The sequence below is a fragment of the Lutjanus erythropterus genome, chromosome 8 (assembly GCF_056507025.1).
Source record: "Lutjanus erythropterus isolate fLutEry1 chromosome 8, fLutEry1.hap2, whole genome shotgun sequence".
NCBI classification, from domain to species: domain Eukaryota; kingdom Metazoa; phylum Chordata; class Actinopteri; order Lutjaniformes; family Lutjanidae; genus Lutjanus; species Lutjanus erythropterus.
Window position 1 is genome coordinate 13,830,007 of NC_139324.1, and position 19,972 is coordinate 13,849,978.

Here is a 19,972-nt window from a genome sequence, read left to right on the forward strand (position 1 = left end):
TATAGGTTGACATCATCAATATTATTTTTCCCCCAATACATACAATATTAGTCAGCCAAATTAAAAAATGTAGCCTAAAAAGAAATTAATATTCTGCCACCAGCAGATGGTTTTAGTTGAACATTCTGTTGTTAGTACCAACCACTACTGACACAGTTTGTTCAGTAATGATAATAATAACCTTAGTCCTTAATTTAGATCCACAACAGTTTGTTTTAAGGTTTTAAGGTTTTGCTGTAAGCTCCTGATTTGCATAAAGTAAACTAGGCTTCACTTTTATGCAAATGCAAAAGTAATGACCCATCTCTGGAAAGGCTCTGGAGCTACCAAAATACACTGCACAGCTGTGTACATAGACAAAGAATGGGAAGCATGGAAATGAAGGATCCTGCAAACACATACATTAACGCAGGTGCTTAAGACTGTGCTTTCAACCCAAAATGTCAAGATGTGACAACCTGGGAATGGGAGTCAGCATTCGAGTGCTTCTCCAGAATTGCATACCCCAGCCTGAAAATGTAATTCTCTTCCTTTGTTCTTGGTAATTTTAAACAAGGAAACGAAATAATCAAGTTCAATTTAAGGGTCTTAAGTTTGTTTGAGGTAGGTGTTGTAGGGTTGGCTATGGCAGTGACACCTGGCTTCACATGAACATTGATATTTAAATGTTTAAATCTGAAGGTAAACCTGGCTGTATAAGAAAGAAAGAAATTAAGTAACATGGGTGTTACTTATTTTAATTAGGGAGTCATACCCAGTTAATCATCTTAAAAAAAAGAGGAGCACATGAGAAGGAATAGTTCCATTTCTAATTTCTATTCTGCTGACGTTCCATCAGTTTGAAAAGCAAAACTTTATTTGTCTTCTCTTGTTCAGAATACTGACTGGAAAGAAAACTTTTTGAAGTGCACCAAAGCTGCTTTTATGCACTCAAATGGAGGATATCAGTTATACCAACACTTAATTTTAGTAGTGGCTGGCTCTTATCTTTCTTTGGTTCCTTGCCTTCACGACCAGAAAAGGATTGTACAGCACAATTTTCATCACTAGAGGGCTCACTGGTGACAAGGCCTGCAAAAACAAACCCCTCTCCTCCTGTGCTCCTGTCCTTCTTCTCATACCCCTTCTGTCTCCTCTGTCCCTCTCTTTCCCTCTTCTTCTTATCATGTGCCTATTTCCTTTCTATTCCTCTCTCCTCTTTTCTTCTTTCTACTCCTGCCCCACCCTTTCCCTCTCTTCTTCTCCCACTTTGTTTCACACTTTCTTGCAGTTTTCTCTCTTTTCTTCTCTCCTTTCCATCTTTTCTTTATCAGCTGTGACCAGCAGTTCTATAAGTTACTCCATCGACTGGCTGATCCATCACATTTTTCTGACGTGTGCATGTGTGTGTGTGGATTCATGACAACCAGCAGAAGGGGGTATGGCAGTGGGAGTGGCCTGTAACAAAAAGGTGCAGCACTTTTAAATGGATTCATGACCAAACTAATAAACCGTTTGTGGTAGACTCTTGTGGGAGGCAGAGTTACGTTTTTCATTCGTGACTTATGATCCGTTCCCTACATTTAGTCACGCCCTCTTTCATAACTCATGAAGCATTTGTTGTAGACTCTTGTGGGAGGCATCAGATATCTCATGAGAAAGTATTTCAGGTTAGCCTCACCCAAATATTTCAGCCATGACCGCTCTGTAACTAGTTGTCTGTTTGTTTCGGTGTTGGGGGTTTGCCTCGACCTCTATACCTTAGCTTTATTAACTCAATGAACCTTTAGCACTGGAGGTCAAGTGGTTGTGTGTGTGTATGTGTGAATGCATGTGTGTACACACACTGCAGTGGTCCACGCTACTGCAAATTTGTGCTTGTTTCATCGTTTCCTTCCTCTTCACTTTTCCTTCCCTGCTCCCCCCTTTCCTCTATCCTGCCTCTATGTCTAATTTTCCTCATCCCTCCCTCCCCCTCTTTCCTCCCCTGTCCTACAGTTTTCCTCTCCCACCTTTTTCTCCTTCCTGTTTCCTGTCTTCTCTCTTTCCTACTTCAATTCTTTTCTTATTCTTCTCTCTTCTCTCCTCTCTCCTCCTCACCTACTTTCCTCTTTCCTGCCTCTTCATTTCATTACTCTCAATCCTCCCATCCCTCTTTGCACCCTGTTTTCCGTTCTCCCTCCTTTTTGCCTCCCTCTCCTCTTGCTCTCCTCCCTTACTCCTTTCCTGTTTTCTTTCCCTGACCTATAGTTTTCCTCTTATTCCTCTTTCTCTTTCTTTTCCAGTTTACCTGTACTCTCTAATTTCCTTCTTTCCTCCTTTTCACCCTCCAATTCATTGTCCTTCCATTCATTGTCTTTCCTTCTTTCTTTATGTCATAATTTCCCTTATCTTTACTTTTACATCCCTCCTCCCCTACTTTCATCTTTACTGCCTCTTCATCTTTTTTCCTTTCCTTCCACCCCTTCCTCTCCCCCCTGTTTGTTTTGTTTCCTTGTTCTCTTCCTATCCTCTTGTTTCCTTAGTGTCTTTATTTCATCCTCTCCCTCCTCTTCACTTTTCCTTTCCTCCTTTCCTTCCTTCCCCAGCTCTGTTCTTTTTCTTCTGATTTCTGTTTCCTTCTTCTTTTCCCTCTTCTTTCTTTTGTTTGTTTCCCTTCTCATTCCATTCTTTCCTCTGTTCCATCATGCCCTTTGTTTTCATTTCCTCTCCTCCTTCTCATTTGGACATTTTCCCATCCTCTGTTCTCTCTTTCCCCTCTCTTCTTTATTTCATCTTTCCCTCCTTGTTACTTTTCTTTTCCTAGTTTCCTCTGCCCTGCCTCTTTGTCCTCTCCTCTCCTCTCCTCTTACTTTCACCCTGTTTTCTTTCCTTTCTGCTTTTTTCTTCTTTTCCTTTTGCTCTCCTCATTCCCTCCTTTCCTCTTTCGTTCCCATGTCCCTTTGTTTTTCTCATATCCCTCTTTTCTCACTTCCAACAGTTTCCTTTCCTGTGTCCCTTCTTTCTTTATTTGCATGCTTCCCTTCCTTTTCTTCTTTCTTCTCCTGCCCTGCATGCTCTTCTTCATATTTCCCTCTTTTCTGCCTCTTTATCCCCTCCCTTTTTGCCTCTTCTCCCCATTTCCTCTGTTTCTTTTCCTCTCTCATTCCCTCTTTTTCCTTTGTTTCTATGCGGTCTCCTCATTCTCTCCTTTCCTCTTTACTTCTCCTGTTCTACAGTTTTATTTTCCTCCCTTTTCTTCTCACTTCCTTCCTGTTTCCACTTCCTTCCTCTCTTATTCCTTTCTTTCCTAGCAGTTTTCCTCTACTCCTTTAGTTTTTCCTGTTGTCCATCTCTTCTTTCTTCTTCCTCTTCTTGTCTCCTCTATCTTCTTTCACTACTTCTTTTTCCCGTTACAATGTTTTTATCTCTTCATTCCTCCTTTATATCTTTCCTCTCCCACTTCCTTCTCTTTCCTCATGCATTGTTTCACTCAGATTTTGTCTTCTTGTCCTTCCTTCTTTCATTCTGACATGTCAGAGCTTGCAAACACAGAAGTGTGTGGATGTGTGTGTGTGTTTGTGTGTGTGAAGGAGAGAGAGAGAGAGAGGGAGAGGGAGAGAGAGTGAGAGAGAGATAAAGAGAGGAGCAGGAGAGAGCGAGCAGACTGAAGCTGAGCAGTGGGTGGGTATAGAGCAGCAGGAGCGCTCCAGTCTGTCCCCGGAGCTGTGGACCATCCAGTCTCAAGTGTCACTGAGAGCAAAGAGTCTCCTGCAGGACAAATTGCAGTAAAGCAAGAAACTGGCTCTGTTCTCTCAGTTTCCTTCAACAGGACATCATTGTCTCCTCTCATTACTCCAGGATGATCTCTCACCTTCCAAACCAACACAGAGCTTGGAGCTTCTTCTGGTAAACTGAATAAATTATTCCTCTGAAAAAGGACTAAAGAAGAAGAAGAGGAGGAGTGGGAGAAAAGTCTATCAACAAAAGAAGAGAACCACCAAAAAAGTGTAAATTGGTGCCTTTGGAGACTATTGTCTATTGGATATATTGTCCCCTCTGAAATCCAGAAGAAAAGAGGAATAAAGAAGAAAAAGTGACACAGGAAAAGCAGGAAGAGGGGCTTAATTGTCACAACAACTAAAAGAGGATGTCGGTGTCTGTTACATCCACTCAGATGCAAAGACAAGAAGAAATAAAAGGAGATACAAAGATGAAAATAAAGGTTGAGTAAAAGAAGAAAACTGCAACCACAAAGTTTTGTGTTTTTTCCCAAATCCAGAAAAAAAGGAGGAGTAAAGCAGAAAAAGAACCAAAAGAGGATGTTTTTCTGTCAACCTATTATTGATCAAAGATGTTGTAGAGCAACATTTGTGTGAACTTCACTTAAAGGAAGACAAAGAAGAAAAGGAGGGACATCAGCTGACGAAATCAAGGAAATTTCATTCAAAATTCATTTTCACCTTTTAGATTTTGAAGATTTTAATAAATTATTCTGAAAAAGAGCAGGAAAAGTTCAAGGTCCGACCAAAAAAGTGAAAGGAAGCTACAGAAACACAGGTGCAAAGAGTCAAAAGTGAAGGACTAATTAGGATACTGAGCAATAAAGGGGAAAAGAAGAGAGGACAATTAAATATTTTTAAAAAAGTGAGAAAAAAGAGGACAAGGAGATTTAAAGACAACAAAGAGGCAAAAAAGAAGGATGAACCAAGAGGAAAAGTGAGAGTAAAGAGCAACACAAGGACAAAACAAAGGAATAAAAACAAATAAAGGAGAAATACAGAAAAAAGGATCCAGGAAAGGAGGACAAAAGTTTTAAAGGGCACATCACAAGTACAGAACCAGAAGGTGTGACAATGAGGCTCCTGGTGCTTCTTGCAGCTCCTCTCTCCATCCTCGTCCTCCACATTGCGGTGGCGGCCCCACCAGCGGGCAGCATGGCCCCGGGCCGGTTGGAGCGCTGGGTCCGCTCAGGCCTCCAGTCACTGCAGTGGGACCAGCTGGACCGGTGCCTCCGCATGTCTGCGCTGTCTGAGGCCGAGTGCAGGCGGCTCGCCCACCTGCCACTGTCCGCTGTGGCCGTTTACGTCTCGGAGCCACGCACAGCTGCAGGTAGGGAGGCCAAAGGTCACCCATCACTTTTTCATCACTTTTTTCTTTTATGTTTCTTTGTTTTTCTGTTTTTTTTAATCGTGAGTGATGGTTTGGTGGAGTTTATAATTATAGTATACTTGATGATACAAATACCTGGCGTCCACTGAGAAACAAGTTAAAAATTCTTTGTAGTAGCTTTAATTTAAAATTTTTCAGTCAGACTATTTCTATATATGTTTAGCTGTCCATTTTGGAGAGGTAAGTAAGGAATAAGGAATAAGTAAATCAATTTCATGATAATAAAGGAATAAGGAAAATCAACGCATTGGCTTAAAAATGACTAACACAGATCTGATAAAAGATTTTAGTGATCATACTGATTTATAGGTGCAAAAATCAGTCTATTGCCTTAAAAAGAACAACTGAAAGAGTCTGAATTTGTTGTTTACTACTTGAATGATACAATTTATATTGCTGAAATCCAGAGAAAGATGAATCTATTAATGTTTAGGTTTTAAATAGTTGTTAATTTATTTGTTTTAATTAGTATTATTATTGTTTTTCATTATAAAACATTTTCAGCCAAAATGCAATGTGATCAGTGGTGGAAAGAGTACTGAAAATCTGTCCTCAAGTAGTAGTTACATTACTGAAATATTACTAAACTAGTAAAACTGGAGTAAAAAATACTTAAGTAAAAGTACAAAGTATTTATGTATTCTTCTCAAGAACTAATCAGATTATTGGCTACTTTTTAAGCATTGATGTTTAAGGCATTATCAGTAGCAGGCATTTAATCAAAGGGGTTTCTTTTTCTCCAAATCTCCAGACTAAATTAGTCACAACTCCCGTGCTGTTCTGGACACCAGTCACGCTCCAAACCTGAGCCTGTTGGAGCGTTTTGTTTATATTGGTTTTTGTCTGTATGTCATGGTTTTCATTGGCTCATTTGGGATCGGATAATCTTATTGGCTACAGAAATGCAGATGACAGTTTGGATATTAAGTCAAATTGTAGGCCTACTCACCGCTTAATTATGATTTTAAAAGTAACCAAGTAGATTACATGGTGTAATGTGTACTCAATTATGAGTATACTTACAGACTTGGAAAAAAAAAAAACTAGAAAAATATATAAAATATATAAAAGTACCCAAAAACAGTACTACGACAGTAACACAAGTAGTAATTCATTACTTACACCCCTGAATGTCGTAAATGACAAGATGGGCCAAAAGCATACCACAAGGTCTTTATGGGTAAATAAAACCAACCCTTTTCTCCACAGAAAACATTTGACAATAGAAAAAGCACAGGAGTAATAATAATGAACTCATTAGTTGTTTCAGCTTTGGTGTCCTGTTATTGTGCATGCTGGCTCACTGTCACACTGTCATGCTTACTGGGACACTTAAATAGAACAGAGCCCTTGTTAATGTTATTAGTAACATATGTGCTTTATGACAGCACTATGACTACTATGTCAAAATGTCTGGCCAAAAGGCCTTGGAGTAAAAACTCAAAATCATTGCATGTGCAAGTTATGCAACAAGTCATTTTAAACCCATATAAAAAAAAGAACATCATGTAGGCCTACAGAGTTTACCAGTGCCTGGTTCCATAAACTGCCTTGAGTGTCACACTTAAGTTTGTCCTTTAAACAACATGTTTCCCTGAGCTGAGGAGTTCTTTTGGGAGCATTGCATAAAGCCTCTTCAACTGTCTCCTGGCCCAGGTTTGTAGACTATGGCACTATGAACGTACATGTGCATTCTAGTTAGCATCATTGTCAGATATTAGCGAGCTTAGCGCACTTAATTAGGCTTTAAGCTAACTGGTTGCTAAGAACTTTCTACAAACAGTTAAAGGGTTACATCATCCTAAGGAAATCCTTGCGGTGATTTTATGCAACTCATTTTTTCCTGAGAAATCCTTGGATAAAAATTGAAGGGAAAAGTTTACCATAGTGGTTTTATGCAACTGGGAACAGATAATGTAAATTCTCCTAAAATGTTATTACAGATTTTACTCAGTCTGAGTTTAAAGCATTTCAGAGTATTTAAAGGAGTTGTTTCTCTCATGTAGTATTGTACTATCACTGTGATACTCAATATAGTTAAAGTCAAAGTGAAGTTATTGTTTGAAATGGTACATATATTATACCTTTGATGATATCAGAGTAATATTTCAATAATATGAAGTCCAGCTATTGAGTGTAACAGTGTTTCTGTGTATCACTGATGATACCTGTGGACACCGTCTTCCAAAACCCTCCAGGTAACTCAGACAAAGTTCTGGCCATCCTGCCGGACTCCTCAGGTGGGATGATGAGCTCCAAACCACGGGGAGGTTTCAGCGTCAGTCAGGTACTGAATGGAGGGGAAGGTCCACACAGACTCCAGCAACCCTTCCCGGGCTCGACGGCCCACGATGCCGTGCTGGTGCTGGATCCGAGCCCTGGGGAGAATTTCGGGCACCCGGTGGTCCTCTTCTATGTGGACGTGAATGTGACGAAGAAGAGATGCTCCCATCTGGATGGCATTTACCTGGGTGAGTCAGCAGACACTGACAGTCTTTCTGCACATGTTAAGTCATCATAATCAAAAATAAAGGGCATTTTTTCATACATTAACAAACATTAAAATATACAAAATGTCTGTTAATTTTGGAGTGATAGGAGCTTTAGATTTACAGCAGTAGCATTAGTATTTGTACTAACAATAACATAGCAGTGGTAATAGCAGTGGTATCAGTAGTAGTGGTATTGTTATAGTAGTGGTAAGAGCAATCCTGTTCCAAAGAAATTATGTTATTACAATACTATTATGGTATATTAATAGCCCAGTTCACATCCAGATTCCTGGAACAAAAGGTTGAGGACAGACCACCTTTCAGTTAAATATTAATAAGAAATCTCATGTCTCAAGTCACTGCTGACTTTTGAATAATGTTGTTGTCACTGTGACTGGATAGTGTGTTGCGAGATTGCCTGTTTTGGTGGAAAACAAATAAAATACATTGTTGCTGAACATTTTTTTTTTTTTGCATCTTGGCAAGCTGGTCAGCATTACATTTCCCTTTGCAAAATAGTTGTTTATAAATGTAATTTCTATGGGGAGAGGGCTGATGAAGTAGACAAAGTACTAGTAATAATCATTAATGGGTCTTAAAGAGTCAAAAGTTCTCTGTCCATCACAATTTAGATTATTCATAATTCATTCATTCATAAAAACATTTTTTCTTCCTTATCACTACTGAAATGTTCACTTTTATGCAGATGATTCAATTTTGTATGCTCCCAGTTCTATTACAACATAGCTCATCTTCAGTCTGGCTCTGATGCTTTATAATACAACTTCTTAGTCATAGACTTGTTGAAAATAAAGATAAGACCAAGTCTCTGTGTCCACATCCACCAGAGTCTCTGATTATCCTGCTGTTAAAACTGTTTATGGTACCCATATCACCCCAGCTAAGTCACACAGATACTTGACAGCAGACTGTCATTCAAGAATATTTTGGCTTAAAAATTAAAAGTCAATCATTCTGTATAACATCTGTATGTCTGTCTTCACTGTGTTGTTCAATAAACTGCAAACTTTGCTCAAGCTAGATTGAGTAACAGAACATTTTAAGGCTTTATTCTCAGACTTTTATTAACTTTATTGCTTGATTGTTGGTTGTTGTTGGCTGACCTTGTAAGTGCTGTTTTACAATAACAATGGTAGCAGCAATATGAGGCTGCCTGCAAAGTCCACATGACTGTGTGTGTGTGTGTATGTGTGTGTGTGCAAAGTTCTGCATTTAACTCAAGCAGAAGGGAAAGTTAAAGTTGACTGTGCATGGTCTCGCCCTCTGAAAGCTCCATTTTTAGCTCATTGTCTGATGCAGGACACTTTCCTGCTCAGAAGGCTTTTGACCCAGCCATGTCCTCACGCACTTTTTGCCCACACCAACATCTCATATGGTTTTGCCTGTGTTTGTTCTTGCACTTCTACCTTTGTGATAACTTACTTGAGTGTTAGACTTTGAATGATGATATTTGCAATGTTTAGAGCAAAATTAAGCCTTAACCCTTGCTCTAAACTTGAAAGAACTTTAACTGTTAAGGTAATGTATGCAGGTCTGAAAGCTTGATTAAAGTCCTCACGCTTGTGGGTAAATACAAAAATGTCTTTGTTTCATCTTCAAAGTTTGTAATCCATATATTCTATAGCTATTTTATCTTAAATCTTGGCCATAAATGAAGTCACAATTTTGCACAGTGGATTCGTGAAACTAATGACAAAGTGAGACTATTTTGGTCATAGTTGTAAAAGGGTTGACAATCAAACATCACTGTTTCTAAAAAGGTTCACTTTTGGTGGTGGCAAACAACGTCTTTACAGTGGATAAAAGGCCAAAAGGCCAGTAAAATAAGTGTTTTCAAAGTGCTTTATTCATGTAGGAATGGTCCAAAGGGACAGGAGAGGAATGTATTCTGTGACGGTCCTCACTATTTGAGTCAAAGAGACGTGTTTGAAAGTGCAAATTGTTGACCTCCCGCTGTGAGAGGGGTTAGGGCCAGATGTTGAGGTGAATTTGGCTCCATGTTACACGAACTCACACCTGTCAATTATTCATACTCACACACACTGCACTGTGCCCCCTGCTGGGTCCTGTAAATGGTTTTGAACCAAAGTCTTTTAGGGCGAAACTTTCTTTAGACCTCATTTAACCAGCCAGAGGCCAGCAGGCAAGTGAAAATAGAAGGAGGCAGGAAAGAGAGGTTTGGGACGAAGAGAAGGAAAAAATGAGAAGAGAATATAGAAGTATAAAAGCTTGCTAAACTTGTCTCCAAGTAAATCACGTCTTTCCCTCCCTGCGTCTTCAGGTGAAGAGTGTTTGACTCTGGCTTTGAAGGGTCGCTGTCAGAACCAGCTGAAGCGTCGGCAAGCCGGGCCAGAGAGGCTTATGGGTAATGGACACAGCCGTCTGGCAGGAGGGGCACTACGCAGTGGCAGTATTACCACTAGCAGTAGCAGCCGTCTGGTGGAACGAGCCGCTGGAGGTCTCTGTGAAGTCCACTTCCTTCCACTGGTGGTCGGAGTCGGAGACAGCAACCGAACGCAGAGACTCAGATGTGTTGGTGGGTCGTTCGCTTCTTCTATCAAGTTCACTGATCTGAACAAAATCCAGCCAGCTCCTTTTAAGTAACAAAAAGGTGGAGGGTCTCATGGTGTTGCAAGGGTAAACATTACCAAAGTTTAAGATGTGAAGAAAACATGCCAAATCATCTTAGTAAAATGAAGGTTGTTAAACACCACCTGAGCTTTACAGTTTAGTGGCATTCTGTTGCATTGTTCTTGGTAGGAGGTTTTCTGAGTGAAATGCACAATTATTCTCATGTAATGCCAAGACCACCCACACCTGCAGGCTCTGCCAGCAACTTTGTGAGAAAAACCGCAGGGCAAATGGCATCATGTTGTTATGGCAAACATAAGACAATCCTCTAGATAAAACCATAAATATGTTGGGATAAAATATTCCTTAATTGTTGATTGTGACCTATTTAAACCCGCTTGCCGCTGAGTATATGAGCAAGCCAATTTTGATTGGACCTGATGTCAGGAAACATGTTCAGCAGTGTGGCTCTGCTTTATTTATAAGTTGTTTTCCAGAGAAGCACCCGTGCATTTTCTGTGATAGTAATACTTTTTTTTTTATTTCTGGCATTCCTCCTCCTGCAACAGAACATGCAGAGTTTGCAAGGTGCCCCCAGCCTCTGCCAATGGGCCCTCCCAGTTTACCCGTCTCAAGTTGTGAGCTAAATAAAAATACCAGACGCTGCCACCAACAGCCATTGGCCACTCACCTCTCCTGCCGACTTTACCAGACCTGTGACCATGCCGTGCTCATCTCAGGTAGGACAGTTTGTGTGCCTCGACCACGTAGCTCAACATTATCTCTGCATTACTACAATGAAATACATGACACAAAATTATCACCAGCCAAATGCTGGTAAATATACAAGGTAGATTTGCTTCATGACAAGGTAAGGTAACAATGATCTGTTGAGTGGCTGATAATTTGGCCATTGAACAAAACAGTTAACTTTGCACCCTGATCAAATATTAGTAAATGTTACAACTCAGCATTCAGAAACCATGTGCCTCAGTTAATGTTAGCTTAGCAAGACATGACCACAGTAGCTTGAGCAAGAGCCTGGTTCTCTGGTGCTGCTTTCTGCATTCATGTGGTGTACGAATAATTCAAAAAATGAGTTCCCTCATAGAAAAGTCTGAAAAAATTTTATTACACGACTTGCTGAGTTGTTATCTGATTCCTAACTTTTTATTACAACAGCAATTCCAAAAGAAGGGGTGCTATGTAAAACATAAATAAAAATGGAATACAATGATTTGTAATCCTTTTTAACTTATATTCAGTTGAAGTCGGTACAAGTACAAGATATCTAATAACCTGCTAAACTTTATTGCTTTGTGGAAAACAATCTGAAGTCAGCCACATGTTTAAAAAATGTTGGGACAGGGGCAACAAAACACTGAAAGGTTGTGGAATGCTCAAAAAACTCAGGTAAACAGGTTAATTATTAACAGGCGACAGTATCATGATTGGTTATTAAAGGGGCATCCTCGAAAGGCTCAGCTGTTCACAAGCAAGGCTGGGGTGAAGTTCACCACATTGTGAAAAACTGTGTGAGCAAATAGGTGGAGACCAAAGTTTTTCAACAAAAAACTGCAGAAATTTCGGGATTTCATCATCTACAATCTATCGTATCATAAAAAGATTCAATCAGAAATCAGATATCTCTGCACACAGTGGGCACATAAATAAATGTCCATGACCTTTGATCCCTCAGGCAGCACTGCATCAAAAAAAAAACACAATTGTCTTAAGGATATTACTACACAGGCTTGGGAACAGTTTGGAAAACTATTGTCAGTAAACACAGGTCATTGCTGCATCTACAAATTCAAGTTAAGACTCTACCACACAAAGTAAAAGTCATATATCAACAACATTCAGAAATGGCACTGACTTGTCTGAGCCTGAGCTCATCTGAGATGGTCTGATGGAAAGAGGAAAACTGTGCTGTTGTCTGACCAGTCCACATTTCTTGGAAATCATGGACATTGTGTCATCCAGGGTATAGAAGAGAAGGACCATCCAGACTGTTACCAGCACAAAGTTCAAAAGCAAGCATTGTTATGGTGTAGGAGTGTGTTAGTGCCCATGGCATCATGGGTAACTTTCACCTCTAAGAAGGCTCCATTAATACTGAAAGGCACATACAGGTTTTGGAGCAACATTCGCTGCCATCCAGGCAACATCTTTTTCAGAGATGTCCCTGCTTATTTCAGCAAGACAATGTCACATTGTGTCCATGTTACAACACTGTGGCTTTGTAGAGTTCAGGTAGTAGACTGGTCTGCCTGCAGTTCAGACCTGTGTCCCACTAAAAATGTGTGAAGCGCGTTATGAAGCACAAAATGTGACAACTGAGACCCCAGACTGTCGGGCACCTGAATTCATCAAGCAAGAATGAGAAAGAATTTCACTTTGAAAGCTACAAAAAAAACATTGTCTTTTACCCAGATGCTTATTGGGTGTTAAAAGAAAAGGCGATTTGGTACATTGGTGCACATTGGTAAACATGTCCCTGTCCCGCCTTTTTTGGAATATGTTGCAGATATCATAAAAAGAATGAGTGTTTAAATCTCTTGTCTTTGTACTTTATTCAACTCATAATAGATTAAAACTTATTTGCAAATCATTGCATTCTTTTTTTTTCGAACTAGTGTTATAAGTTACATTTTGCAGATCCATTTTTTGCTCACATATAATTCATGATATGGTATTAGATTGTAATCCTTAGTTGCTGTCCAATTAGATTGACGTTAGATTAGTTATATTATCATTAACCTTGATAACAAGTCAGATAAAGTGATATTTTAGTGGTTTTAAGAAATGTGTGAAAAATCACTTTGTAATATAAAGCTTCAGTGTTTCAGCATATTTCAATAATAATATTATCTTCATTGGGGTGGTGGTCTCAGTCAACCATCAACAGATACTTAAACAAAAATAACCTAACCCTACTTTTTGTAGCATCCATGTTGTTTCCATATAAAGACTTCAAAGTTCATGAACCAAAGTCAGAAGAACAACCTCCTTTCCGAGGAGCAAGTGCATGCAGATCTGTGTGACTAATAGAAAGTCACTCTGTTGTTGCAAATCAAAATCAAACTACTAAGAGTCCTGTGCTGTGTTCACAGTGCCCTCTGAAAATGTGTGTATGTACACTGCAGGTGGCTGGCAGCAGCAGATGACGTTCCAGCGTCATGTACAGAATCTCCAGAAGTTCTATAGAATGCTGCAGAACAATGGCTTCCATAAAGATCACATCAAGACCTTCTTTGCCAGCAGTGGACAGCTTCCTGGTAAGACGATGCTGCTTTATCAACTTTTCATGTATCTGTCTCATCAGTTTAAGTTCTACAATGCACTTTCTCAGTGAAACATAGCAAAACATATTTCACTACATGAGTCCAATTAGCCTCAGTAATACTTTGTCTGTTACTTCACTGTATTTTTTGCAAGGATATTTTCAGTTTGTCATTGATTTCTCAGATAGAGCAAAAATCTCCACAGAGCATAAATTCAAAATATTTTTTTAAAAGGCATTCATAGCATTAAAACTGCCATGTTTTTAACAATCCTTTAAATATCTGACAGCGTAACTTAGATCATTAAAGCATGAGTTGTGTTTTTGGCCTCAATTAAGTAGTTTATTGACTCATAATTTATATCATGTGGCTGTAATTGTGCACTTGATCCTGTCTAAACTTAGCACAGGTTCTACAGAATGTAAATAGTACAATGTGCATTTTATTTTCCTGCCTCCCTTATATTTTTCACTTATTTTTTCTCCAATTTAGTTAGGGGCAAAAGCAAAAGATCATCTTGAGAAAGTTTAGAAGAAGCAGCTTAGAATGTATTATGTGTCCATGTAGAAACAAGATTCAGTAGACAAAGAAAAGTTAATTTTGAGTAGGGTTTGGCTAAAACAGCAAAACTCCACCAAAGACGGGCCTGACCAACTGACCGTGTCTATAACTTGTCCAAACTCCTCTCTCCTGTCTCCTCACTCCCACAGAAGATGTAGAGGGGGTATACTCTGCAACAGAGAAAGCAGTGATTCGTAACCACGTGTCGTACGTCTGCAGGAAGCAGCACTGCGCCGACACACTAGTTCTCTACCTGAACTCGCCGACACGTAACGATGGAACCATGTTGCTGTGGGACGCCAACCTCAACGGCATTGTAAGACAGACAAACACAGACACACAGAGTGATCAGACACTGAGCATGTATGGGTTTAAGTAAAGTGATTTGATGGAGAGAGTGTGTGTACGAAAGAAAGACAGTAAAAAAAATTTAAATTAATGTGTGATTCCATTTTTTCTATTGTTATAGAATACTGGGAGTTTGGTTCGTCAAGATAAACAACTGTTGTCAAGTAAATACAAATTTCACACAACAGAAGACAAAGTAGAAAACTTGATGTTTTTGTGTTTGTTATGCCAGTAACAGCTGTGGCTGGAGGCATTATGTTTGTGGGTTGTCTGTCCTTCCCATTCCAATCCAAAAAAGTGCTTTCTGAAAGTACCTGCCCTTTTCTAAGGGTGACTTCACAGGTGGTTCTGTGTAACAAACAAACAAAGAAGGATGAACTGATTAGATTTTGGTGATTAAAGGTCAAAGCTCACTGCTACCGTATGTCCATTCCATTCTTGTGGCTATAATATCTCAAAAACACCTCAACCTTAATTGGACACAAAGATAAACTGATTTGAGTTTGATTGTCAAATGGCAAAGGTCACACAAAACTCACAAACTCAAGAATGCATTTACTAATTATGACAAAATTTCACACAAACGAGGCGATGACAAAGGTCACCTTCACCGTGTCATCATAATGTTCAACTTTCTATCAGTCCTCTCTGTACTACTCTGAAAAAATAGTCTGAGTGAGGACAGTTTGTTTCTCACTGGAATCACACATGTCAATATAATATATATATATGGCTATCAGTCCTCTACAGCGGCTGCTGGTTCGATTCCCGCCTGCAGCACATTTGCTGCGTGTTACCCCCCCCCCCCTTTCCTGTCATATCTTCAGCTGTCCTATCTTAATAAAGGCAAAAAGCCACAAAATAATCTTAAAAAAAAAATCAGATTTTCCATCAATTCCACTCAAAACAATTTGAAAATATGCATAAAACAGGTGAATGGAAAAGAAGATAATTGTTGTGGGCACTCTTGTCACAATGGTTTATTCTCCTATATCGTGTGTATATGTGCGTGTATAGGGAGTGTCATGCAGTAGAATGTACCACACACAGAGATACAGCAACAACACCAACAGACTGGTGTCTTTAAAACAGACACTGAATGGAAAATCATTTATCTGATACACATGGGAGCCATTATCAGCTTGATAAGATGATTCCTCTCACCACACACACACACACACACACACACACACACACGCACAGCGGGACCACCCAGACAGCAGCATTTCTTTCGTCACATTTAGGTTTTTCAAAATGAGGATATGAGCTCATCTGGTTGAAGGCAGTTATTACAGAGAAATGTTTAACACCAGTCAACAGTCAGACTGCGTCCAGCGGGCTGTGCACACATCCTGGTAAGAATTCTATTACTGGCGATGTGCAATAAACATCAAACTTGTCGAAAAAACAATAGACCTAATCACAGCAGCCATATTGATATGAACAGTAGAGTAAACACAGGTGTTAACAATGATACTAATTACGGTCCAGTTACATTTAGTGTAGCAGAGTCTTTTCAGTGAGCCAAGATGCTCAATAATAATCATAACTATAATAATTGTGGGCCGTTTGCAATGGTGCCGCCCATAGAAGAAGGCCTTATCAGAAACAAACAGGTAGTCAAAGGCAATATAAAGACATTTTAGTAACAACTGCATGTGACAAACTGAATTTTTTCCATAATAGTCTTTCCCACTCAGCTGCTTGTAGTTATGGTCTGAATAATATAACATGAACATGGCATGCTGGTTACCTGAGCAATTCACCAAACAGGCATCCTTCAAGAGTTTCAGTCCTACTAGTGCCTGTTTGACACTCTGTCCCTTCCTTCTCTGTCTCTCTTGCCAGGCTGATTTGAAGGAGCGATACTCGGTCAACGAGCTGCTGGCCGACCTGGCCGGCTGCAAAGCCACTCGCGTTTTGCTGTTTGTGGATCAGAGCTACAGTGGAGTACTGTCCAAGAGGCTGCGAGGGTCCCAGAAACACTTAAACGTGGTTCTGATCCAGAGTCAGACGCGGCAGACCCACAACCACCAGAGGTTGAATCCAGGCTGGGAGGACAGCAGCTGGTCCTATATCAACTCTGCGACCTGCCTGTTAGACCACCTGGGGAAGGTAATTTATCACATTCAGTCTGGGTTGCACTAACAAAGATTAATTTAATCTGAGAACAGTTCTAATCGGAGTTTGGCAAAACTAGGTTTAAAATGAATAAATCCAGGTTTAAAATAAAGCTGAGCTTGATTGCACAATTAAAAACTAATATCAATTTAGTAAATCCCAGTTCAGTGATGTAAACCAAAATCAAACAGTTTAATCAATATGGAGATGCTTGCTTACCCAAATAAAATAAATTAATAAATACAACTAAATAATGAAATAAAAAATAGAGTGCTTTCAGGACCTAGCAAGTAAAAGAGTAAAAACTGCTATCTACTCTGTATGCTTCTCTGTTAAAAACAAATGTGATATTGTTTGCTGGCTAGCAAATGTTCAAGTCAGTGCTGTACAGTTAAAGCCAGACAAATAAATCTCCTGCGCTTCACTGGTTTCTAAAAGTACTTTATTGACTATAGATTTTTGTGGTTTGCAGCATGCAACTACAAACATTTCTGCTAAATTACATCTCACACTTTGTACAAATGATTGACATGATTGTTATGGTGCAGGAGTGTGTTAGTGCCCATGGCATCATGGGTAACTTTCACCTCTAAGAAGGCTCCATTAAATGACAGAAATTGTTACTTGTATCTAAAGAGGGGGCAGGTCCTCTTCTGTGGAGCCTGCCATGGTGGAAAGCCTGGTTTCTACAGTTGCCCAGAACCGACAAATCAAACTGGCTCTAGATATTGCCTTTAGTGTTTTGCACGAGTTTCACAGCCACAGTGGGTTCTCTGACGTGCTTGGAAGGGGGCAGTGAGGCGAGCTGTTTGCAATCTGCAAGCTCACTGCTACATGCAATGAAATCCTGAGCACTGGTCCTTTAAAAACATAGGTTATATTGTTTGCTAGCCCACTAAAAAACTTGTTGCCTGAATAAGAAAGAAGAGACACCATCATAAAATTCAGCTAGGTCGAGTCTCTAAACTTTCTTCGAAGTCTTTATTATTTTGCTCATTCCGTCTAAAAGGCAGCCATTTTCAAAGTTAAACCTCCTCAAATGAGTTTGGTGGAGCATAATTTAAAGTTAGGTTGTTAGGTAGTTGGTTATGCTTATGATAGTGTTTCCTCAATTCCCATCTTTTTTTGCGATTCTTATTTTAGTCTTTACCATTACAAAGTCTTTGCTTTATGTGTGTGTGTGTTTTATTGTCTTTATTGTGTAAAGTGCTTTGTGTTGCACTCTGTTTGCATGAGAAGTGCTACATAAATAAAGTCTAATAGATTGATTGAGTGGTTGATTGACTGGCATAACGAAACATTTTTATCTTGTTAATGTATTAAATAAGCGTTTAATCTTCCCCATCACTGATATTTTTAGGGTCCTGGGATGTCTCGCCTCCTGGATCCATGGGCCGGCCTTTTAAATGTGACGTTGGCAGGCGCCCCTTGCAATGCCACGCCGCCTCTCACAGATGGTGAGATGCGACGAGAGTACCAGGGCTGCCAGAACCTGCCGACTGCGCTCTGGCACCAGAAACACAGGAGGACCAACTGAGAGAGAGACACTGAGACTGACTGAGAGAGAGAGAGAGAGTGAGAGAAAGAGAGACAGAGAGACAGAGAGAGAGAGAGAGATAGAGGGAGAGAATGACTGAGCGTGAAACAAATTAATTACGGACACACACAGATCATACACAGTCGTATGCACACATGCATATTTGCCAGTGTGTTTTAACTTAGGACTTAGTTTCAGTGTATTTGGTGGACACTGGTGTGTGTGTGTGTGTGTGTGTGTGTGTGTGTGTGTGTGTGTGTGTGTGTGTGTGTGTGTGCGTGTGTGTTTTCTGTCCTAACTCAGACAGTAACCACAGCGATGACAGCTCATCCCAATGGGAGTGTCCTGAACACCATGTGAACAGTGTGTGCATTTGTGAGTGTATTTGTGTGTGTGTCTGTGTGTGTTTGTGAGTTCAGCAAGAGGACAACCACCCTCAGAGACCGTTGCTAACTTATGCTGGGGTCAGTGTGTGTGTGTGTGTGTGTGTGTGTGTGTGTATGTGTGTGCGCGCAACATCTCCTGGGCACTGAAACTTTCAGAGCCAATCATCTGTCTCTATTTTTATCTTTATAACAGTTATTTCTTTCTTCTTGTCTCTCTGTCTTCTTTCCTTCTCCTCTTCATTCTGTCCTTTGCTTCACCTTTTGTCAGATACTTTCCTCCCATCTTTCCCTCTCCTGATGTCCTCCTCCTCTCTGCTTTCATTCCTTCTTACTTGGATATCTCATTTTCTTCCTTTCTTCCCCTTTCCTATGCCCTTCCTTTTCTCTTACTCTCCTTTCTTAAATTTCTTCCTGTGTTTCTTTTGCTGGCATTCAACTTCTTTTTCAATATATCATTTTACATTTTATTTACCTCTTTTTCTTTTGTTTTTCCTCTGCCTTTTGGCTCTCACTTTCTATTCTCTTCTTTGAAAATGCTGAATACTAAACATAAGATGAGTTTACCTGCATTCAGAATTTGCACACACGAAAACACAACAAATTTTTCAAAAATTTTGTTAAAAATCTTAACTCAAGGTCCACTTGCTACTTGTTGCCATGGTTAAGAGCTCCTAAATGTATTTATTTTTTGTCAATCAAATGTGTCTGAGGTCAAGAATAAACTTTCACATCCAGTACTGCAACATTTTTGAAGATTAGGCCCATACATAAACCTGTCTTTTGACCCAAACTGCTTCTTGTTCTGTCTGTCAGGTGTCCGTTCAGTACATCTGCTGCTATGAATGCAGTTCTGTATCAACACAGTTCTGATCATAGCTTCTCAATGATTTTTTTTTTCATTTTCAAATCTGTATTTTGTTAAATGATCTTTTTTTTTGTAAGTAGCCATGCTATAAGTGGGATAATACACAGCAACTGGGTCATTATTGTGATTTACTTGCTAAGCACTACCATTAATTACAAATAAATTTCCAAAGTCAGTACTTGGGTCATCCAAACTGCTCTATTGTAGTTTAAACCTCCCTTAAAAACCCTATCAGCCTGTTTTATCATATTCTACTACTCTCATGACTGAAGTCTTCACACAGAAATGACAAAATTTGTTGTTTATCAATCTTCAGAAACAACCCAGAGACACATTTTTAAGGTGATGTACATGAGCATTTCTCATCTGATGCCTCTGTTGGTTTGGTTAGACTAGGGTAAAGTTAGGTAACAACAGCAGCTAGTAAGCTAGCTACAGCCAAAGACAGTTACATCAGATAATAAATGAGGAGCAGTTACTCTGGTGATATGCTTCCCCTATTTATTTGGACTGACCTGCAACAGGTAGCCATATTTTACACATTGCTCCTTGTCAGAAACCAGTAAGAAACATAAAATCTGGTCTCCTGATCTCTGTTATTGGTTTGAACAAACTCCAAATGCTACTACTACTGCAGTTGCTCCTGATCCAAA

At 39.7% G+C, this 19,972-nt stretch overlaps 1 protein-coding gene across 1 annotated transcript; it reads left to right on the plus strand.

Annotated features, from left to right (window-relative positions):
• Positions 1-3,938: 3,938 nt before the first annotated feature.
• Positions 3,939-19,556, plus strand: LOC146322587 (uncharacterized). The gene is made up of 8 exons (XM_084724609.1): positions 3,939-5,070; positions 7,329-7,601; positions 9,925-10,179; positions 10,784-10,954; positions 13,364-13,495; positions 14,212-14,378; positions 16,259-16,525; positions 17,892-19,556. Exons 1-8 carry the CDS (start codon positions 4,815-4,817, stop codon positions 18,066-18,068), a joined length of 1,698 nt encoding a protein of 565 aa, XP_084580735.1. The 5' UTR covers positions 3,939-4,814; the 3' UTR covers positions 18,069-19,556.
• The last annotated feature ends 416 nt before the right edge of the window (positions 19,557-19,972 follow it).